Source organism: Hipposideros armiger, unplaced genomic scaffold (assembly GCF_001890085.2).
Source record: "Hipposideros armiger isolate ML-2016 unplaced genomic scaffold, ASM189008v1 scaffold_396, whole genome shotgun sequence".
In the NCBI taxonomy this organism is placed as follows: Eukaryota; Metazoa; Chordata; class Mammalia; order Chiroptera; family Hipposideridae; genus Hipposideros; species Hipposideros armiger.
Genome location: NW_017731746.1, coordinates 79469 through 101340, shown reverse-complemented (window position 1 = coordinate 101340; position 21872 = coordinate 79469). Strand labels below are relative to the sequence as shown.

Below are 21872 nucleotides of genomic sequence, written 5' to 3'. Positions count from 1 at the left end.
CATAGTTTCATTTATAAAATTTTTACAGGATATTATTCACATAATGGTGATTATGTAAAAATATATTTATGGCTCCTGAATAATTTTTAAATTGTTGTGAGGGACAGGATTGGCTCTTCCAGGGGTTGGCAAACTTTTGAGATGGAACGTATCCAAAGAGCCGCATGTGGCTCACGAGACGCAGTTTGCTGACCCCTGTTCTATTATCTGGGAAATATTTCTTTGTCTCCCCATTTTAGCTCCCTCCCTGTGTTTGTTTCTGTGTATTAGGTAGGGCTGCTATGCCTCTGTAGTAGAATGGTATTATATAGTAAGTACCCTGTGGGGCCCAGTGGTGTAGTCTCCCAGGTAACATGAGCTTGGTGAGATGGAGGGCTGTTGGAGTCCCAGGCATTCTTCATGAGAGGCCCATGCACAGGCTTTCTCATGAATTCACATAGTCCAAGCATCCGCACAGGAGCAACAGGTTGAAAAGTACCAAAGACATACAGGGAAGAACTGAATTGACCAGCTCTGGGGCACGAGCTGGAGGGAAAGGGGTCAGCACTGCTCTCTGGGAACAAAAGTGCTGCCAAGCACCACTATTCCTTTGTGGACTCCTGCCTTTACCCAGCTAGCAGGTCAGGTTGGCTTCAAATTTGTGGTCTCCATTAACCAGGCTAATACTGTTTTCCCCTCCCTGGTGATTCACTGAGACCCCTCTCCACCAAACTCCCACGGCCAACCTGAGCCACTTCCAGTGGCTCTTTGAATCAAATGGCCTGCCTCAGCTCATGCTGCAGATTTTCCTAAAATCTCTATAAAGTGTCACCAAATCCTAAATTAGCAGAGGCTGGCCACAGCATTCCCTGTATCTCTTGATATGCAACCCCAAGCCCGGCACAACCGACTGTCAGTCTCAACTTTCATTGTAACTCCCTTTGGGTTGTCCCAAGCCTGGCATAAGCTGGGGCCAATGTTGGCTTGGAAATTGGCTTTGGCTAAGTGGCCACAAGCCTGACACAAATGGCAGCTTACCTCAGCTCACATCATGGTGCCCAACAAAGGGTTTTAAGCCTGGCGCTATTGGCAGCCGGCCTTACATTGCAGCATAGCCTCTTCAAGCGCCTCCAATTCCAGTGCACATGGCAGCCAACCACAGATCACTTTGTAGCTTTCACCAGCCAGCACAAACTGGGCATAAAGAATGGATGACCTTAGCCTACACAAGAGCCCCTCTCTAGAGGCTCCAGAAGCATCGCATACATTGGCTGGCTTTAGACCACACCAGACAACCACCCAAACAGCTCCACAAACACCACACCAAAGGGTGGACTCTACTGCTAAAGTGACTGAGTCCTGCTAAAGCGACCCCTGCTCTGTAGCATCAGCCCCTGCAAAATAGCTTCTCCACTATAGTCACGGCCATCCCTCAGCCACCCCTTGCAGCCAGTTAGCCTGAGGGTCAATCCCACCCATGACACGTCAACAACAGTCTGCTCAACTACAACAGTAGAGCGCCAACACAGGGGACACCCCTGGAGCACCCAGCTCCAGTGCCATGGGAGACTGCACAATTAGACCTCAGAATACCTACTACATAATGCCACTCTGCCAAGAATGGGAGATGTAGCAGATCTACCTAATACATTGGAACAAACACAGTGAGTCACCCAAAATGCGGAGACAAAAAAAACATGTCCCAAATGAAAGAACAGGACAAAACTCCAGAAAAAGAACTTAAAAAATGGAGACAAGCAATCTACTAGACAAAGTTCAAAACACTTGTTAAAAAAGGATGCTCAATAAACGTAGGGGACGAATAGCTGAACCCATTGAGATTTTCAAACAGATGGAAAAGATGAATAAGGAGATAGAAAACTTAAAAAAGAAGCAGTTGGAACTGAAGAATACAATAACTAAAATTAAGAAAAGAGGAAATCAACAGCAGATTAGGTGATGCAGAGGATCGACTCAGCGATCTGGAAAACAAGGTTGCAGAAAATACCCAATCAGAACAGGGGGGAAAAATAAATAAATAATAAGGATAGTTGAAGGGACCTCCGGGACAACAATGAGTGTACCAACATTTACATCACAGGGGTGCCAGAAGGATAAGAGAGAAAGCAAGGGATTGAAAACCTACTTGAAGAAATAATGACTGAAAATCTCCTGAACCTGGCAAAGGAAATAGACATATAAGGCCAGGAAGCACAGAGAGTCCCAAACAAGATGAACGCAAAGAGGCTCACACCAAGACATATCATAATTAAAATGCCAAAGATTAAAGACAAAAAGTGAATCTTAAAAGCAGCAAGACAAAAGCAGTTAATTATGTACTAGGGAGCTCCCATAAGACTTGCAGCTGATTTCTCAACAGAAACTTTGCAGACTAGAAGAGATTGGCATGAAATATTCAAAGTGATAAAAACCCAAAGACCCACAACCAAGATTACACTACTCATCAAGGGTATCATTTAGAATCAAAGAAGAGATAGTTTCCCAGACAAGAATAAGCTATAAATAAAGACTTCGTGACTACTAAACCACTATTATAGGAAATATTAAGGGGAATTATTTAATTAGATAAGCTAAGATAAAAACTAGGATTATGAAAATATTGGAAAGAAAAAAATTTTCACTGACAAAGGCAAACATATTGTAAAAGCAATGAATCAACCTACTAGATTACTAGTACAAATATTAAAAGGCAAAAGTAGGAAGATCATGTATAATTACAATAATTAAGGGTTACACACAAGCACACAAAAAATGTAAAAATAATGACAAATATAAATGTGGAGGTATGAGTAAAAATTGTAGTGATTTTAGAATGTGTTTGAATTTGAGCAACTGTCAACCATAGCTTGGTTTATATGAAGCACGGGGTAACCACAAACCAAAAATCTATGAGATATACAAGAAAGAAAGAGACAGGAATCGAAACCTAACACTGTAGAAAGCCATCAACATATAAGAAAAGAGAGCAAGAGAATAAGAAAGGAACAGAGAACTACAAAAACATTCAGAAAACACTAAAATTGAAATAACTGCATACCTATTGATAATTACTTTAAATGTAACTGGCCTAAATGCTCCAGTTAGAACACTTATGGTGGCTTAATGGGGTTTAAAAAAAAAAAATCAAGACCTGTGCATATGCTGCTTACAAGAGACCCAATTCTGATCTAATGACACACACAGAATGAAAATGAAGGGATGGAAAAAAGCATCTTACAAGTGGAAATGAAAAAAAAAAAAAATATATATATATATATATATATATATATATATATAAATGTACCGTGTAAGCACACAGTAGAAAGTTGGTGAACTTAATTGTCCGACCTACATCCACACAGTATCCGAGGGTGCCAAAAAAATGTATACAAGTGGACACTTTGGTCAATGGTGCTCGCCATAATAAGTGTCTAGACACTGATGGTAACCACTTTGTAATTGGAGTACCTCTTGTAATTGGAGAAGTGAAACGTGACTTGTATTCATCTTTTGTTATCGGTATATATTGAGCATTACAATTTTAATACAGTTTTTTTCCTTTCTTAAAATGTGTATACATTTTTTTGGCACCCTCTGTATATATGTATGTAAAGGGTGCCAAAAAAATGTATACACATTGTAAGAGAGAGAATAAATATATGTATGTGTATATATATAAATATATATATATGTGTGTGTGTGTGTATGGGTATATGTATATGTATATATCAGAGAAAATAGAGTTTAAAACAAGGGTTGTGACAAAGAGACAAAGACGGCATTTCATAATGATAAAGGAATCAATCCAACAGTAAGATAACTCTTATAAACATCTATGCACCCAATGCAGGAGCATCTAAATATATAAAACAAATATTGATGGGCATAAAGGCAGAGATCGATAGACATAATAGTTGGGAACCTTAACACCCAATTGACGTCAATGGATAGATCATCCAGTCAACAAGGAAACCTTAAAGAACACATTAGACCAGATGCATTTAATTGATGTTTTTATGACATTACAACACAAAGCAGCAGAATATACGTTCTTTTCAAGTGCACATGGAACAGTTTGCAGGATAGACTACATGTTAAATCACAAAACAAGTCTCAGTAACGTTAAGAAGAGGGATATAGTATCAGTCACCTTCTCAGATCATAAGGTATGAAACTAGAAATCAATTACAAGAAGAAACTTAAAAAACAATCATGTGGAGGTTAAATAACATGCTATTAAACAATGAATGTGTTAACAATGACACGAAGAAATCAAGAGATACCTTGAAATAAATGATGATAAAAGCACAACCACTCAAAATCTATTGAACACAGCAACAGCAGTCTTATGAGGGATATTCATTCATAGCAATACAGGCCTACCTCAAGAAACCAGAAAATAAATAATTGTACACCTAAAAGAACTAGAAAAAGAATAGCTAACAAAGCCCAGAGTATAAGGAAGGAAGGAAGAAAAATCAGAGTGGAAATAAATGAAATAGTCATAAATAAGTAAATAAATATCGATCAATGAAACCATGAGCTGTTTCTTTGAAAAAATAAAGTTGATAAACCTTTAGCCAGATTCATCAAGAAAAAGTGAGGGCCCAAATAAATAAAATCAGAAATGAAAGAGAAGTGACAACTGACGCCACAGACATACAAAGAAAGGATTGTAAGGAAAAACAAGTTATATGCCATCAAATTGGACAACCTGGAAGAAATGGATAAATTCCTAGAAATATACAATCTTCTAAGGCTGAATTGGGACTAAACAGAAAATCTGAACAGACTGATAACTAGAAATGAAATCAAGTCAGTATTCCAAAAGCTCCCAGCAAAGAAAAGCCCTGGATCAGATGGCTTCACATTCAACGAAGAATTAATACCTGTTCTCAAACTATTCCAAAAAAGTTCAAGGGGGGAAGGCTCTCCAACTCATTTTATGAGGCCAGCATTATCCTGATATCAAAACCATACAAAAACATTACAACAAAAAATTATAAGCCAATATCCCTGATGGACATAGATGCAAAAATCCTCAACAAAATATTAGCCAACCAAATTCAGCAGTGCATTAAAAAGATCATACACCATGATCAAGTGGGACTCATTACTGGAATACAAAGTTGATTCAAATCAATTAACATGATATATGGGACTACATGAAACTAAAAGTTTTTGCACAGCAAAGGAAACCATCAACAAAATGAACCTACTGGATGGGAGAAGATATTCACCAGTGGGACATCTGATAAGGGGTTAATATCCAAAATATATAAAGAATTGATACAACTTAACACCAAAAAACAATTTGATTAAAAATGGGCAGAGGATCTGAGTAAACATTTCTCCAAAGAGGACATGCAGATAGCCAATAGACATATGCAGAGAGCTCAACAACACTAATCATCATATAAATGCAAATTAAAACCACAATGAGTTATCAACCTCACACCTGTGAGAATGGCTATCATCAATAAACCAACAAGTGTTGGTAAGGATGTGGAAAAAAAGGAACCTTCATGCACTTTCAGTGTTATTGTAAATTAGTGCAGCCACTTTAAAAACAGTATGGAAGTTCCTCAAAAAATTAAAAATAGAACTATTATACCATATGACCCAGTAATCCCACTTGGGGTATTTATCAGAAGAAATCCAAAACACTAATTCAAAGAGATATGCACTCCTATGTTCATTGCAGCATTCTTTACAATAGCCAAAATATGGAAGCAACCTAAGTATCCATTGATATATTTTTTATTAGTTTCAGGTGTTCAAAACAATGTAATAGTTACACATTTCACCCCTCAAATAGTGATAAGCCCCCTCCCCCAATCTGTTGCCCCTCTCACATTGTATATATCTATTACACTTCCATTGACTCTATTCTCTATATCCCATAACTACTAAGTTATAGTTGACATACAATAGTATTCCGCTTCAGCTTAAGGTGTACAGTGCAGTATTCAAGCATCTACACCGTCCATGGAGTGGTCTCCCTAAGAAGACATGTGCCCATCTGACACCCTACAAAATATTTACAACATTATTGATTATATTCCCCATACTACTCACTGTGGCTCTTGGCAGCTCACACAGGCTGCCGGCCACTCAACACTGGCTGCCGGACACACCAGCTTATGGCAGCCCACTGCAGCACAGGCTGCAACCTATGCCATCGCCGGCGACTCACGGCAGCCCAGCTCCAGGTCGAGCTGTTCACCATCTTAGCTGTAGAGGGCAGTGTCACTGGCCCTCATGTGGTATCCGAACCAGGGCCCTGCTGCTCAGAGCTGGCGTCCCAAGCCAGCTCTTAACCAACGTGCCACTCGGCCGGCCCTGAAAAAACTTTTAAGTTTAATGTAATCCCATATGTTTATTTTTTTCTTTTACATCCCTTACCCGAGAGGATATAGTAAATATATTACTCAGGATAATGTCTGCCAATTTACTCCCTGTATTTTCTTCTAAGAGTTTTATGATTTCAGATCTTACATTTAAGTCTTTAACCCATTTTAAATTTGTTCTCATATATGGCGTAAGGAGGAGGTCCAGTTTCATTTTTTTGCATGTGTCAGTCCAATTTTCCCTGCACCATTTATTGAATAGACTCTTTACCCCAATGTAAATTGTTGCTTCCATTAAATGACCATAGATTAAATGACCATATATGAATGGATTTATTTCTGGGCTCTCTATTCTGTTCCATTGATCTATGTGTCTGTTTTTATGCCAGTACCATGCTGTTTTGATTACTGTAGCCTTGTACCATTGACTTTGTTCTTATTTCTCAGGATTGCTGTTGCTATTTGGGGTCTTTTATGGTTCCATATAAATTTTAGGATTATATTTTCTATTTCTGTGAAAAATGCCCTTGGCAGTTTAATAGGGATTGCATTGAATCTATATATTGCCTTAGGCAGCATGGACATTTTAACTATATTAATTCTTCTTATCCATGAGCATGGAATGTGTTTCCATTTATTTGTATCTTTGATTTCTCCAGTGTCTTATGATTTTCTGAGTACAGGTCTTTTACTTCTTTGGTTAAATTTATTCCTATGTATTTTATAGTTCTTGCAACTATAAATGAGACTTTTTTCTTAATTTCTCTTTCTGATAGTTTGTTATTGGTGTGTACAAATGCAACTGATTTCTGAATATTGATTTTTGTATCCTGCTACCTTACTGAATTCATTTATCAGTTCCAATAGTTTTTTGGTGGAGTCTTTGAGGTCCTCTATGTGTAGTATCGTGTCGTCTGCATATAATGACAATTTTGTTTCCTCCTTACCAATTTGGATGCCTTTTATTTCTTTTTCTTGTGTTATTGCTGTGGCTAAAACTTCCAGAACTATGTTGAATAAAAGTGGAGAAAGTGGATAATCTTGTCATGTTCCTGATCTTAAGGGGAATGGTTTTAGCTTTCCTCCATTGAGTATGATGTTAGCTGTGGGTTTAGCACATATGACCTTTATTATGTTAAGATATGTTTTCTCTATTTCTACTTTGCTAAGAGTTTTTATCATAAATGTCTGCTGGATTTTAATGCTTTTTCTGCATCTATTGATGTGACCATATGATTTTTATTTTTCATTTTGTTGATGTGGTATATCACATTAATTGATTTGCAGATATTGAACCAACCTTGCATACCGGGAATGAACTCCCCTTGATCGTAGTGTATGATCTTAATTTATTGCTGAATTCTGTTTGCTAATATTTTGTTGAGAATTTTTGCATCTATGTTCATTAGGGATATTGGCCTATAGTTTTCTTTTTTTGTAATGTCTTTGTCTGATTTGGGGATCAGGGTGATAGTGGCCTCATAAAAAGACTTTGGTAGCCTTCCCTCCTTCTGCATTTTTTGGAATAGTTTGAGTAGAATAGGTGATAATTCTTTTTTGATTGTTTGGTAAAATATACATGTGAAGCCATCTGGTCCAGGGCTTTTGTTTGTTGGGAACTTGTTGACTACTGATTCAGTTTCCTTGGTAGTAATTGGTCTATTCAGATTCTCCGTTTCTTCTTGAGTTACTTGGAAAGTTGTAGGCTTCTAGAAAATTATCCATTTTTTCCAGTTGTCAAATTTGTTGGCATTAGTTGCTCATAGAATTCTCTTAAATTTTTTGTATTTTATGGTGTCTGTTGTCACTTCTCCTCTTTCATTCTTGATTTTATTAATTTGAGTCTTTTTTTTTTTCCATGAGCCTAGCTAGAGGTTTGTCCATTTTTTTTTATCTTCTCAAAAAACCAGCTTTTGGTTTCATTGATCTTTTGTATTGTTTTTTGGTCTCTATTTTATTTCCGCTCGGGTCTTGATTATCTCCTTCCTTGTACTCCCTTTGGGCTTATTTTTCTGTTCTTTTTCCAGCTCCCTGAGGTGTAAGGATAACTTGTTGATTTGAGATTTTTCTTGTTTCTTTAGATAGGCCTGCATTGCTATGAACTTTCCTCTTAGGTCTGCTTTCACTGCATCCCAAAGATTTTGGGTTGTCGTATTTTCATTTTAGTTTGTCTGGAGGTATCTTTTGATTTCTTCCTTGATCTCAGTTTTGATCCATTTGCTATTTAGTAACATGTTATTCAGCCTCCATGTATTTGTGTGTTTTCCAGTTTTTTTCTTGTAATTGATTTCTAATTTCATAGTACTATGGTCAGAGAACAGGCTTGATATGATTTCAGTTTTCTTAAATTTACTGAGGCTTGTTTTGTGGCCTAACATGTGGTCTATCTTGGAAAATGTTCCTTGTGCGCTTAAGAAGAATGTATATTCTGTAGCTTTGGGGCGAAATGCTTTGAAAATATCGATAACTGGTCTAATGTGTCATTTAAGGCCGCTGTTTACATATTGATGTTCTATCTGGAGGATCTGTTTCTTGTTGACAGTGGTGTGTTGAAGTCCCCTACTATGATAGTGTTACTGTTGATCTCTGTCTTTATGTCTGTCAATATCTATTTTATATATTTAGGTGCTCCTATGTTGGGTGCATAGATGTTTACTAGGGTTATGTCCTCTTGTTGGATTGATCCCTTTATTATTATGTAGTGCCCTTCTTTGTCTTTTATTATATTCTTCAATTTAAAGTCTATTTTTCCAATATAAGTATTGCTACTCCAAATTTTTTCTCATTTCTATTTGCATGAAATATCTTACTCCATCCCTTTACTTTCAGCCTGTGTGTGTCTTTTGATCTGAGGTGAGTCTCTTGTATACAGCATATGCAAAAGTCTTTCCTTTTTATCCATTCAGCCACCCTATGTCTTTTGATTGCAGCATTTAATCCATTTATTTACATTTAACATGATTATTGATAGGTACATAGTTATTGCTTTTTTGTATTTGTATTTCTGGTCTTCATTAGTTAGATTGTTTTCCTCTTTCTTCTGCTTAAAGAAGCCCTTTTAACATTTCCTGCAATGCTGGCTTTGTGGTAATGAATTCCTTTAGCTTATTCTTTTCTGGGGAGTTCTTTATCTCTCTTTCAATTTTAAATGATAGCCTTGCTGGATAAAGCAATCTAGGTTGTAGGCCTTTGTTTTTCACCACTTCGAATACCTCCTGCCACTCCCTTCTGGCCTGCATAGAATAGTCAGCTGATATTCTTAGGGGGGGTGCCCTTGTAAGTAACTTGTTGCCTGTCTCTTGCTGCTTTTAGGACCCTGTCTTTGTCTTTAACCTTTGCCATTTTTACTATGATGTGTCTTGGTGTGGACCTGTTTGGGTTCAGCTTGTTTGGAGCTCTCTGCACTTCCTGGGCTTGTATGTCGATTTCCTTCACCAGGGTAGGGAAGTTCTCAGTCACTATTTCTTCAAATACATTCTCGATCCCTTGCTCCCTCTCTTCTCCTTTCTGGTTGGTATTCCTATGATGCGAATGTTGTTGGACTTGATGTTGTCCCACAGGTCTCTTAAACTATTTTCATTGTTTTTAATTCTTTTTTCTTTTTGTTCTGCTTGGGTGATCTGTGCTATTTTATCTTCTAAGTCGCTGCTTCTATCCTCTGTTTCATCTAATCTGGTAATTCTTTCAAGTGTTCTTTATTTCAGTAATTGTATTTATTTCTTACTGGTTGTGTTTCATGATTTCTCTATCCTTTATGTTCTAAGTTCCTTAAGCATTCTTATCATTAGTGTTCTGAACTCTGCCTCTGATAGGTTGGTTGCCTCTATTTCATTTAGTTCCACTAATTGGAGGTTTCTTCTGTTCTTTTAATAGGATGTGTTTGTTTCCCCATTCTGCCTGACTGTTTGTGCTTGCTTCGATGTATTAGGTAGATCCCCTAGGTCTCTCAGTCTTTGCTGGTTGGACTTATGTGGTATGTGTCCTTTATATTTTAATTGCTCAGTCTCCCTATTCTGTGCTTGTGTTCCAGAGGTGTCCCTTGTGTCATGTATCTTCTCCTGTTGAAGTTGAGCTTTGATTGCTTTTGGCTTGTCAGTAGGTGGGATTGACTTCCAGGCTGACTAGCTGTGAGAATTGGCTATGTCCACAGTGTATGAGCTGCTGTGTGGGGGTTGACCCCTCAGATGAGGTTTGGCCTCTATGGGCTCTTATGCCTGTAGAGAATTCCCTTTGGGTGTTATCTATTGTTAGGTCAAACCTGGTAATGCTCTGGTTTGGTTTAGAGTTGGCCTCTGGGTATGATGATTCTTTTGCCTCTTTGGCTGGGTCCTGGTGCAGAGCAGTTTCAGAACAAAACAATCAACAAGCATAATGACAACAACCACCAAAAAAACCAAATACACTCACAAGTAAAAACAACCAACAACCAACACTCAACATGCACAGAAGTATCAAAAATACAAAAAAACAAAAGAAACAAAACAAACAAAATAGCAACTCAAAAAAAAATACAGAAAAATGGAAAGGAGGAAAAGTAGAGCAGAGAAAAGAGAAGGGAGAAAAAAATATATATGTATCTATGCGTGTATGCACATATATATGGACATATGTATACACACACACATATATATACACACATATATAAGAAACTAAAAATGAAACTAATAAAATAGAAAAAAACAGCACTAGTCTTGGCTTAAGTCCACGATGCTATCTCCAGTTTTCCCTTAGCTGTACAAAAGATCCTCTGTGTCTTATGGATGCAGAGATGGTCACCTGGCACCCAGAGTGACTCTGGCGATGCAGTTCTAGATGAGTGGGGCTATGAGGCGTGGTTGGTAGTTTTTACAAAGTCAGCGCAGTTTCTGCTCTCGCAGCTGAGAGCACCGCAGCCAGCCACCTTCTGACCTTTGTGCAGGTCTCCTGGGTCTTTGGGCTCCTTCCACTGGGGGCAGTGAAGGGCGTGAGATTTCCGAGCTGCTGAAACCTCAGTGCTGCCTCTGTCACCCGCTGCTGGGCTCTGTGTGACTCCGCAGCTGGAGCTGCCCAGAAAAAGGTGGGGGATAGGTAGATAGTCACTTCCCTAGGTCACAGCTGCAAGCTGGCTATTTTCATTTCCTGGGGGGAGGGGGGCTGCACCTCTGTAATCTGACACTACTCCTCCATTCAGGGACCAGTTTAAGACTCTGGAAGGGATGGGGTGGAGGGTGGGGGTGGAGTCCTGGTCATGGAGTTAGTTGTTTATTTTTGCTTTCTGACTGACTGAGAGAGCCGAACTGCAATTTTGAGCTGAGGCTTCTGCTTCGGACACTGGGCACCGCTGTGCTCTATCCTGAACTCTTGGCAGGCCTGTGGTGTGTAGGGAGGGAGCCCATCGCCTTGCTGCTGTAATAATCTCCAGCCTGCTTCTTGGGGCCCCACGTCTCCACAGCCGCAGATGCGGGCTGCGTCGCCCGCCTCCCTTCTCTGTTCCCTCATTCGCCTGGTTTGCCCACCTTCAAGTAGTCCTTGTGTGAGTCTCTTAGCTGTTCTGTGTGATGAGCAGAGATTCCTCTGATGAGTTATAGCTGTTCAATTTGTGGTAATTTCCAAGGGAGAACTCAGCGAGCCCACCTCACTGCCGCCATTTGTGTGGTGTCACCTTGGCTCCCATTGATATTTGAATTGATAAGGAAGATATAGAACATGTATACAATGAAATATTAGCCATAAAAAGAATGAAATCTTGCCATTTGCGACAACATGGTATTATGCTAAGTCATTAAGAGAAAGACATATACCATATGATTTCACTTACATATGGAATCTGAGAAACAAAATAAATGAACAAACAAAACAGAAACAATCTCGTAGATATGGAGAACAAATTGATGGTTGCCAGATGGGGGGTGGGGGTTGGTTTGATGGGTGAAAAAGGTGAAGGGATTACGAAGTACAAAATGGCGGTTATAAAAATTGTCACAGAAATATAAAGTACACGATAAAGGAATATAGTCAATAATATTATAACTACGCATGTATGGTTAGATAGGTACTAGACTTACCAGTCGATTACTTCGTAAAAAATAAAGGTCTAATCACTAAGTTCTACACCTGAAACTCATATAATATTGTATGTCAACTATAATTAAAAATTTTTTTTTAATTTTAAAAAAGGAAATTGTACGCAAATATGTTGGATAGTATAAAAGAGAGTTCTTAATAAGCAGAAATCATTTAAAAAGTATTTATAGAGGTGTGTATAACACATGTAAAGTATTTTATAAGAAGGATGATGTTTTAGACTCTGTGTTTAAGCAATAATTAAAAAATCTGACTGATTTACTAGACTTGTACTATTTTCCATTGTCCACCTGATGTCCTCAAATTTTTTTTTTTTTCATTAGGTTTGACAGCATTGCTTTTGGTGAAAGTCAAAGTGAGGATGAACAGTTTGAAAATGACTTAGAGACAGATCCACCCAACTGGCAACAGTTAGTTAGTCGAGAAGTGTTACTGGGACTAAAGCCTTGTGAGATCAAAAGACAGGAAGTAATTAATGGTGAGTTTAATTGATTTTTGTTGTTGTTTACATATATATAGTTTTATTAGAGAAAAAAAAAATCCCCTGCAGCTTGGTGTTTGCTTCAAAGTTTCTGCTTGCCTTTTGTTTTAAACGTGAGGAAATTAAACTAGATAGAGGATCTTCGAACTTTTCAACTCAAGAAATGCTATACTGTATGATTCTTATCGATAATTTAAAAGGAAATGGTGTTTAGCCTTTTGGATATTTAAGATTCATAGTATTATAGGTCTTAAACTTGAAAAGTCATTGAGACAACATGTGCCCAATCATTTTATTTTCAGGCTAAGTTAATTTTATGTATACATTATACCCTGTTTTGCTCTGTATAGTGCACGCCTGTGTATAATGCACACCCACATTTTTGGCCCAAACTTTCAGGGAAAAAAATCTTTTGTTTCAATTTTTTAATTAAAATTTTTATTTGTTTACATTTAGGTAGTTTTTTTGGTATTATAAAGGAATATTAGCATTTATTTTTTAACATATTATGGTACAAGAAACTTTATGTAACAAATAATTACAAAACACAAGAATATATACGATGTACAAGAAATTTTATGTACCGGTAACAAATTTATGATATTTATGCATCAGAGAGGGCCAAGAACTCTTCATCATTGCAAGTTCATCATAAGTTCAACAAAACCAGTTATCATATTGCAGGGTATTATTTTGCATATAGATATCATTATTGATTTCTAGAGTTACACTTTTAACTCATAAGGATAAATAAAAGAATTAAAAACATTGTATAGCTATGGAGTTAGTACGATCCATGTACGAGGTGTCACAATTAAGTTTGCAAACTTGCCAGGCCAGCCGAGTGGCGCATTGGTTAAGAGCTGGCTTGGGACGCCAGAGGGCCCCAGTTTGGATCCCACATATGAGGGCCAGTGACACTGCCTTCTACAGCTAAGATGCTGAACAACAGCTCAACTTGGAGCTGGGCTGCCATGAGTCGCTGGCGACGGCGTAGGTTGCAACCCCTGCTGCAGTGGGTTGCCATGGGCTACCGTGTATAGCCAGCAGCCAGCGTGAGCGGCCAGCAGCCGAGTAAGCGGCCGTCCAGAAGCTGGCGACTGATATTCCTTGCCCAGGAAGAGCACAATGATTTTGCCAACTTGGGCCAGTGAAGCTACGTCCTCCACAACTAGACTGAAGAACAAAAGGACAGCAACTTGTCTGTTCCCCTTCCCCCAATTCCCCAATAAAAATCTTTAAAAAAAAGTTTGCAAACTTGCCACCATGCACTTACATTGGCAGCACTGTACAAACAGCTCAGTAAGGTTTCGTAACGTTGGTATATCAAGTGTCTCAAAGCTGTGTTCGTGTCAATGTGTGCAGTATCTTGCTGAGTGGCGTTCATTATTGTTGTTATGTGCTTTTGTGTGATGTGGCAAAAATGTCTGAGCTTGAATTAGAGCAGTGAACAAATATTAACATTAAATTTATTGTTAAACTTAGCAAAAGTGGAAGTGAAATCAGGGACTTGTTAGTCCAAGTTTTTGGGGTAGTGCCATGAGGAAAACAGCAGTGTGCAAATGGATTAAATGTTTTTCTGAGGGGAGAGAATGCATCACTGATGAAGAGAGGTCAGGGCGGCCTGTAACGAGCAGAACTGATGAAAACATTGCAAAAGTTCATCAAATTATGCATCAAAATCGTCAACTGACTATGAGAAGCATAACAGACCAAGTAAACATCGATAGAGAAACAGTTCAGAAAATCTTAACCGAAAATCTTGGCATAAGAAAGGTGTGTGCAAAAATGATTGCAAAGGAGCTCACTGATGAACAAAAGCAAAGGAGAGCAGAAATTTGCCAAGAACTTTTGGAGAGGGAAGACGATGTTTTGAGCCGTGTTATCACTGCTGATGAAACCTGGGTGTACCAATGTGACATTGAAACAAAGCATCAAAGTGCGCAGTGGAAGTCAGCCAAATCTCCATGACCAAAAAAGTTCTGTCAGTCAAACTCAAGAGTCAAAACAACGTTGCTAACCTTTTTTGATACCAGAGGAATTATTCATTATGAATTTGTACCTACTGGACAAACAGTTAACCAAGTTTACTATTTGGAAGTGCTGAAAAGGCTGCATGAAAAAGATGAAAACAACCCAAACTTTTTGCCAGCAATTCATGGCTCATTCATCATGACAATGCACTGTCTGTGAGGGAGTTTTCAGCCAATAAACAAATAACTGCATTGGATCACCCTCCCTACTCACCTGATCTGGCCTCTAATGACTTCTTTCTTTACCTGAAGATAAAGGAAATATTGAAAGGAAGACACATTGTTGACATTCAGGACATCAGGGGTAATTTGATGACAGCTCTGATGGCCGTTCCAGAAAAAGAGTTCCAAAAAGGTGGACTAGGCACTGGTGTCGATGCATAGCTTCCCAAGGGGAGTACTTTGAAGACGACCATAGCAATATTCAGAAATGAGATATAATGCACTTTTTCTAGGACGAGTTCTCGAACTTAATTGTCAGAACTCGTATAATGTGCGTCTTTATTTTTTCCTTAATTTGGGCAAAAAAGTGCACATTATACACAGCAAAATATGGTAAATGAGAATGCTAAGTCTCAGGGTGATTGTAATTAGTCAAGATCATCTAGCTGATAAGTGATAGGACCCAGGTCTTCCTTTATCTTAGTGCAGTGTTCTTAATTTTATCCAAATATATAGGTGACAGAGATGTGATATGGATGCTGTACCCTCTGATATCTTTAAGATGTGATTTGAATAAGTATCTTTCCTGTCCCTGATAACATTGAGACATAATGAAATTATAAGTCTGGCCTCAGAAGTGAGGGTTTATAGGCAAATTAGATAATCCAAAGTACTGTTATTGCTGATGAAGTCTCTGTTTAAAGGCTATATGATATTTGGGCTTATAGTTCTCTAATGTTGTAGTTGTGATTGGTGGGTACTATTGTAAAAAGATAGATGAGTTTTGGAGTACACTGTTAACTTTTAATTATAAAATAGTTTTGAATGATGTTTTTCATTTGGCAGTATTAAACTCTTAGAGCCAGTATGTAGCAGATTTTTATCAAATCAAGAAGATGACTTAAGAGATACTACATACTTTCTAAACTATAAATAATTATTATATAACTTATTTACTACTAATTCCAGCTAAAGCCTATGTTTGGTCCCATGGAATTATTCTAAGTAATAGAAAACTTAGGCAACATTTTATATTTCCTTTTCTTCTCCTCAGAATTGTTTTACACTGAAAGAGCTCATGTTCGAACACTGAAGGTTCTTGATCAGGTGTTCTATCAGCGAGTGTCCAGAGAAGGAATTCTGTCATCTTCAGAACTACGGAAAATTTTTTCTAACTTGGAAGATATCCTTCAACTTCACAGTAAGAGAAATTGACTCTGATCTTTGTCCCTAACATTTACAATAGATGAAAGATTGAGAGTATGTAAAGGTGCTATAACAGTCAAATCTTGTGAATGTATCCATGTTAGCATTCCTGAAATTGTGTTATATGTGAGCATATAACATAAATAAAGAAATGATTGGATCTTTGACTATTGCCCCCAAGCTCCATACCAGCCTTTTATATACAAAGTGTTAACATAGGACTTAAGGTCTAATGTCAATGATGAAAAACAGGAATAGTTAAAATTACCCTTAAAAATTTCCTATCAATTACAATGTATGTTTTTAAAAATATATATCCTGTATAATAATAATAATAATATATGTATAAATATATTTTGAAAATAGTGATATATGGTATATAATCCCTTATTGGGATCATTTTCAGGAATTAAATTATTTTATTGGTTTTGTTTGTTTGTTTTTGCGTGGAACGCTTGAGTAAATATATAAAAATTCTGCCTTAATGGCTTTCCTTGGTTGTACTCATCTTGGATTTTGTAGACAGTTGTATCAGTTCTCTTTATCAGTAACTGTTTCTTCATGACCCTTAATTTTTAATCTTTCTTTCATCAAGGATGCCATCACCACCTACCAACACCTGCCCACCAGATTGATGCCTTTTACTTCTTTGGGGGTGATTTTAGGTTTCACCCTCATGCACTGACAAGTTCAGGCTTCATTATATTTATTGCCTGTGCCCATACACATTCTGAGAGGTACAGTAGGCAGAATTACCTGCACTGTTTAAATTTAAGTTCTTGGGCCAGCCGAGTGGCTCAGTTGGTTAAGAGCTCGCTCAAGAGTGCAAGCTCTGAGCAACAGCAGTTCGATGCCCGGCCTGAGCTGAGTTGCCGCTGAGCTGCCAACAGGCAGCTGGAAAAAAAATAATAATAATAATAATAAATTTAAGTTCTTTATGAGCATGGGTATAGACAGAGTCTTGAAGTTACATGCATATGTAATGTGCTGTGTTCCACATTGTTTTATGCTTTGCCACCTGTTTTTCTGATAGAGCACACAAATATCTAGATGTATAAGAATTGTGTCCAGATTTATATTTAAGGAGATTAAAAGCAGCTATACTACTCTGAAAGTCCTTTTTTTGAAAATTTAAGTTCTTGATACTACCAGTAACTCAGTCTGAAATGAGAATATGCTTGATTTTTTTTTTTCCATTTTATTTTTCCCCTGTAGTTGGGTTGAATGAACAAATGAAGGCTGTTCGAAAGAGGAATGATACCTCTGTTATTGATCAAATTGGAGAAGACTTGTTGACCTGGGTAAGGGAATTTGCTATTTTATTTTAATATTTTTATAAATAACTTGATGATCAGATTCAAGATTAAGTAATTAACCTTTACAAATATGCAGACTCATCCATGCAAATGTAAAGATGGAAGGTCCAGAGTATGTATCTCTTGGTTAACGTCTTCTGATAGTGTCCAATCAAACTAAGTGCTCTTTTTTCATCAAATTAAAGATACTAGTTTTTTATGTTTTAAAGAATATAGAATAAATTGGATCTTGATAAAAATAATTTAACTGACATAGAATTTTAGCTATCTTCTGTTGTCAAGTCTGAAAATTGTACTGTATACATTAGACAATTATAAATCCAGAACTACCATCACAAAAATAGAAAAGCGAAAATCACTTAATCTTATTTACAGTTTAAGGAAAGAGTTCAGAGACTATAGTAGATGTTTGTTAAATTCTGTTCATCTTTCTGTCTCTTTGTCAGTATACCCCACAATATATACTTATGTGCCAAGTACTGTGCTAGATGTTGGGGATACAACAACGATCAAAACAGACATGGCTCCTGCCCTAGTGAAGCTTATAATCAGTGGGAAAACTGTCATTAGTTATTTCAGGTGTGATGAGTGTTACAAAAAAGGGAGCATACAGGTTGTTATGGGAATATATAGCAGGAAGACCTGAACTAGAACACACAGAAAATCTTCCTAGGGGAGAGAGGGTTTGATTCAAACTTTTAAAAGAAAGTACTATAGTGAAGGCTGTGAATAATAAATAGTAAAGAATATGATGTAGTTCTGAAAATCTTAACAGAGGTTGAACAGGAAACTGTTTAGATATGCCCACAGAAATTTACTTCAATATGTAGACTGCTTGAGGAAAAGCCATAAGATTTTGGTAATTCTACAATGATAACTTTTTTTTTAATTGTTCAAACCTTCATTTTTATTGTGTTATTGTCTATTTGTTCTATCAATTGCTGATAGAGTGATATGAAACTTTCCAATATTTGTCTGTTTATTCCTTTTTTTCTTTTTTTTACAATGATAACTTTTTAAAAGATTAAATACTGAAAATTGACTAAAATAATCTGTATCGTACTCCTTTCATTGATGGTGAGATCATTGCCTGGATAGAATCTGCTAATCCAATAGTAGATCTCTTCTTAGCCACTTACCTTGTAGAATAGGGTCAGGGAATCATAATCCAGTCTCATCTTGCATTTATTGAGCTTTCCAAAGCATTTTCTCCCTAGGCCCACGCTAGCATTATTATTATTAAGGAGCTTTAACTTCCTTGAAAAATTAACTTACTCTGTGGCTACTCTGTGATAGTGTGTCTCATTTTGTTTCTTGACCTCAGTATAGCAGTGAAAGTTATAACTCAGTTCTGTTGGCTTGGCAGCACACTACTGAACTTGAAACAGAAAATTTGTAATATGGCATGATATAGCATCCATTTTCATGTCAAATGTGGATTATAAAGTTGTAAGTCACATGGACTGAAGCTATCAATCTTGATTCCTAAGCAGTTTCATTTGCATTAATAGTGTTTAAACCACGTTTCAAGTGAGATTTTTCATTAATAAGATACAGAAGTGCAGTTGGTTCTCTTATCACAGTCCGCTGAACTACATAAATCTACTACATGGTAAAACAAAGTGGAGAAACCTGTTAATAGAGTGGGGAAAAATTTATTTTAGTACATGTAAAATGAAGTGTATTCTCGACCAATATGATGTACCTATAAAAAATTGGAGTGGACTAACCAATGTGGTACAAAACTATTAAGTACAAAAGGTTAATTTAGGGCAAAGTCTTTGCCATAAATACAGATGATGGAGAAAAAAATGTATACACATTTTAAGAAAGGGAAAAACTATTAAAATTGTAAGATTCAATATATACCGGTAACAAAAAATGAATACAAGTCATGTGTATACATTTTTTTTGACACCCCCGGTAGTAAAAGCAAAAATCGTAAATAGGCCTTTAGATTTACTCTATTTTTAAAAATAGTTTTGGAGAATATTTTTCTGGTATTGGTCCCTTACGATTACCTTATGGATACTTAAGCTACTTATAAAACTGCTTTAAAACTGCTTGAGGTTGGGGGTGTTGTTTTCTTTTGTAAACCCAGCTGCTGCTAGTATTTGTGTGGCACTTTTGATTGACTAACATTCCAAAATGCTGCCAGTCTCTTTTAATATATTTAGTGTCATATTTATAATAAAATAAGAATACAACATTGGAGCAACCTATTAAAATGTCACTTTGTATGTGTCCTAGTTGAAAAAATAGTCTGAATTTATATTATCTACAAATGCACCACTAAAAGATTTTTTCACAAAATACCTTTATGTACAAACTTTTGGAAACATGGCTTTAAAAGGGAGATTATATTAAAATATTCTTAGTAAACCATAAAAACAATTATTATAAATATATAGATGGTTAAAAAATAATTTATTTGACCTATATTTGTAAGAGTATTCTGAGTGAGGCACTTGTTAGGTATTTTATCAGAAACTTTAAAATCATGGAGTATACAAACTTAAATTTACAAATTAAAAATATCAGCAAAAAGTATAATTTTTAGCCAAAGAGGTTCAGAGGCTCATGTATCTTCCCCAAGAGAGATTCAGGGCGTGGATCTCTAGGTTCTACCCTGGTGAAGCAGTGATGATGTAATTTTATTGTGACTCAGAAAAGTTTTGACCTGGCCTGGGTTTTATAGTAAGAAAGCAAGCTAGACCCCAGGATTTTCTTCCTGGGGCAATAAGAGAGTAATTTCTGTGACTGTGTCAGATTCTAAGAAAATGAAATTTTAATCTCAGCCTGTAAGTGTTTTATATCTCATATTCCCCAATTGTCACCCTTTCTATCTAATTTAGAAGTGGTATAGACTGAAAAGGTAATAAGTATGGGAGGCTATGAGCAAGAAAACATTGGAATATAATCAAAAGGTCTGGATGTGTCGTGGTCAAATGTTATTAATGGAGAAACATTGATATTCCACATGTACATGTAGTTTTCTTGTCATTTGAGAATATTTAAAGGATTGTGATTGTATCTCATTTTGCCTGGCCTTATATCAGCTCAGTATCCCATTCTCTATTCTTTGCATTCTCGGCACAGTTCAGTGGACCAGGGGAGGAGAAGTTGAAACATGCTGCTGCTACCTTTTGCAGTAACCAACCTTTTGCCCTGGAAATGATCAAATCTCGTCAGAAAAAGGATTCTCGATTCCAGACTTTTGTTCAAGTGAGTAGAGTGAGTCCTGTAAGAAAAAGAAAAAAAAATTCATTTTTTAAATTATAGAATAAACTGAGGGAATTCTGACTAAGACTAAGTCTTTTATAAGAATTATATCTATGTTTTATATATATATATATATATATATATATATATATATATATATATTTTTTTTTTTTTAAGATTTTATTGGGGAATTGGGGGAGGGGAACAGACAAGTTGCTGTCCTTTTGTTCTTCAGTCTAGTTGTGGAGGACGTTGCTTCACTCGCCCATTGCACTCTTCCCAGTTGAGGCAGATCGGTCGCCGGCCTCTGGACGGCCACTTGCGGCAGCTCTTGGCAGCTCACAGCGGCTGCCGGCCACTCACGCTGGCTGATGGCCACTCATGGTAGCTTATGGCAGCCCACTGCAGCAGGGGACTGCAGCCTACGCTGTCGCCGGCAACTCACGGCAGCCCAGCTCCAAGTCGAGCTGTTGTTCACCATCTTAGCTGCAGAGTGCAGTGTCACTGGCCCTCATGTGGGATCTGAACCAAGGTCCTGCTACTCAGAGCTGGCGTCCCAAGTCAGCTCTTATCCAACATGCCACTCGGCCAGCCTATGTTAATATTTTGTAAAGCCATAAATTCTCTCTTAAATGACTGGAAGGTATAAAGATGATATTGGAATGGTGAAAACAAGAATATATATCATGATTAAAATACTTGACATAGAAGTCCACATTGCCATGAAGATATTGTTCGGAAATGGCCCATGTACACTATTAAAATAATATTGTAAAAGCATGTGAATAGGCTTATATCAAGCTCAGGGAAGAGTATAACAGCAATCATACTTATTGAGGTATATATTAGTATAGATCGAGGGTCAATAAACTATAACCACAGGTCATATCTAGCCTCTTGCCTGTTTTTGTAAATAAAAGTTTTATTGGAAAACTGTGTATTAGTTTTTTATTGCAGTATAGTATATTACCACAATCATAGCAACTGAAAACAGTGCATACATTATTTACTATGTCACAGTTCTTGTGGTTGAGTAGTACAGGTATTACTTTAGCTGGGT

At 37.1% G+C, this 21872-nt stretch overlaps 1 protein-coding gene across 6 annotated transcripts in view; it reads left to right on the top strand.

Annotated features, from left to right (window-relative positions):
* The window catches only part of ARHGEF12 (Rho guanine nucleotide exchange factor 12), a 231353-nt gene that overhangs the window by 175026 nt on the left and 34455 nt on the right, over positions 1–21872 (top strand). For all 6 annotated transcript variants that reach the window (XM_019663597.1, XM_019663594.1, XM_019663593.1 and 3 more), the window contains 4 exons: positions 12716–12870; positions 16123–16269; positions 17490–17575; positions 20690–20815. In XM_019663597.1, the coding sequence (XP_019519142.1) occupies positions 12716–12870; positions 16123–16269; positions 17490–17575; positions 20690–20815 (514 nt within the window). The remainder of the gene's footprint in view (positions 1–12715; positions 12871–16122; positions 16270–17489; positions 17576–20689; positions 20816–21872) is intronic.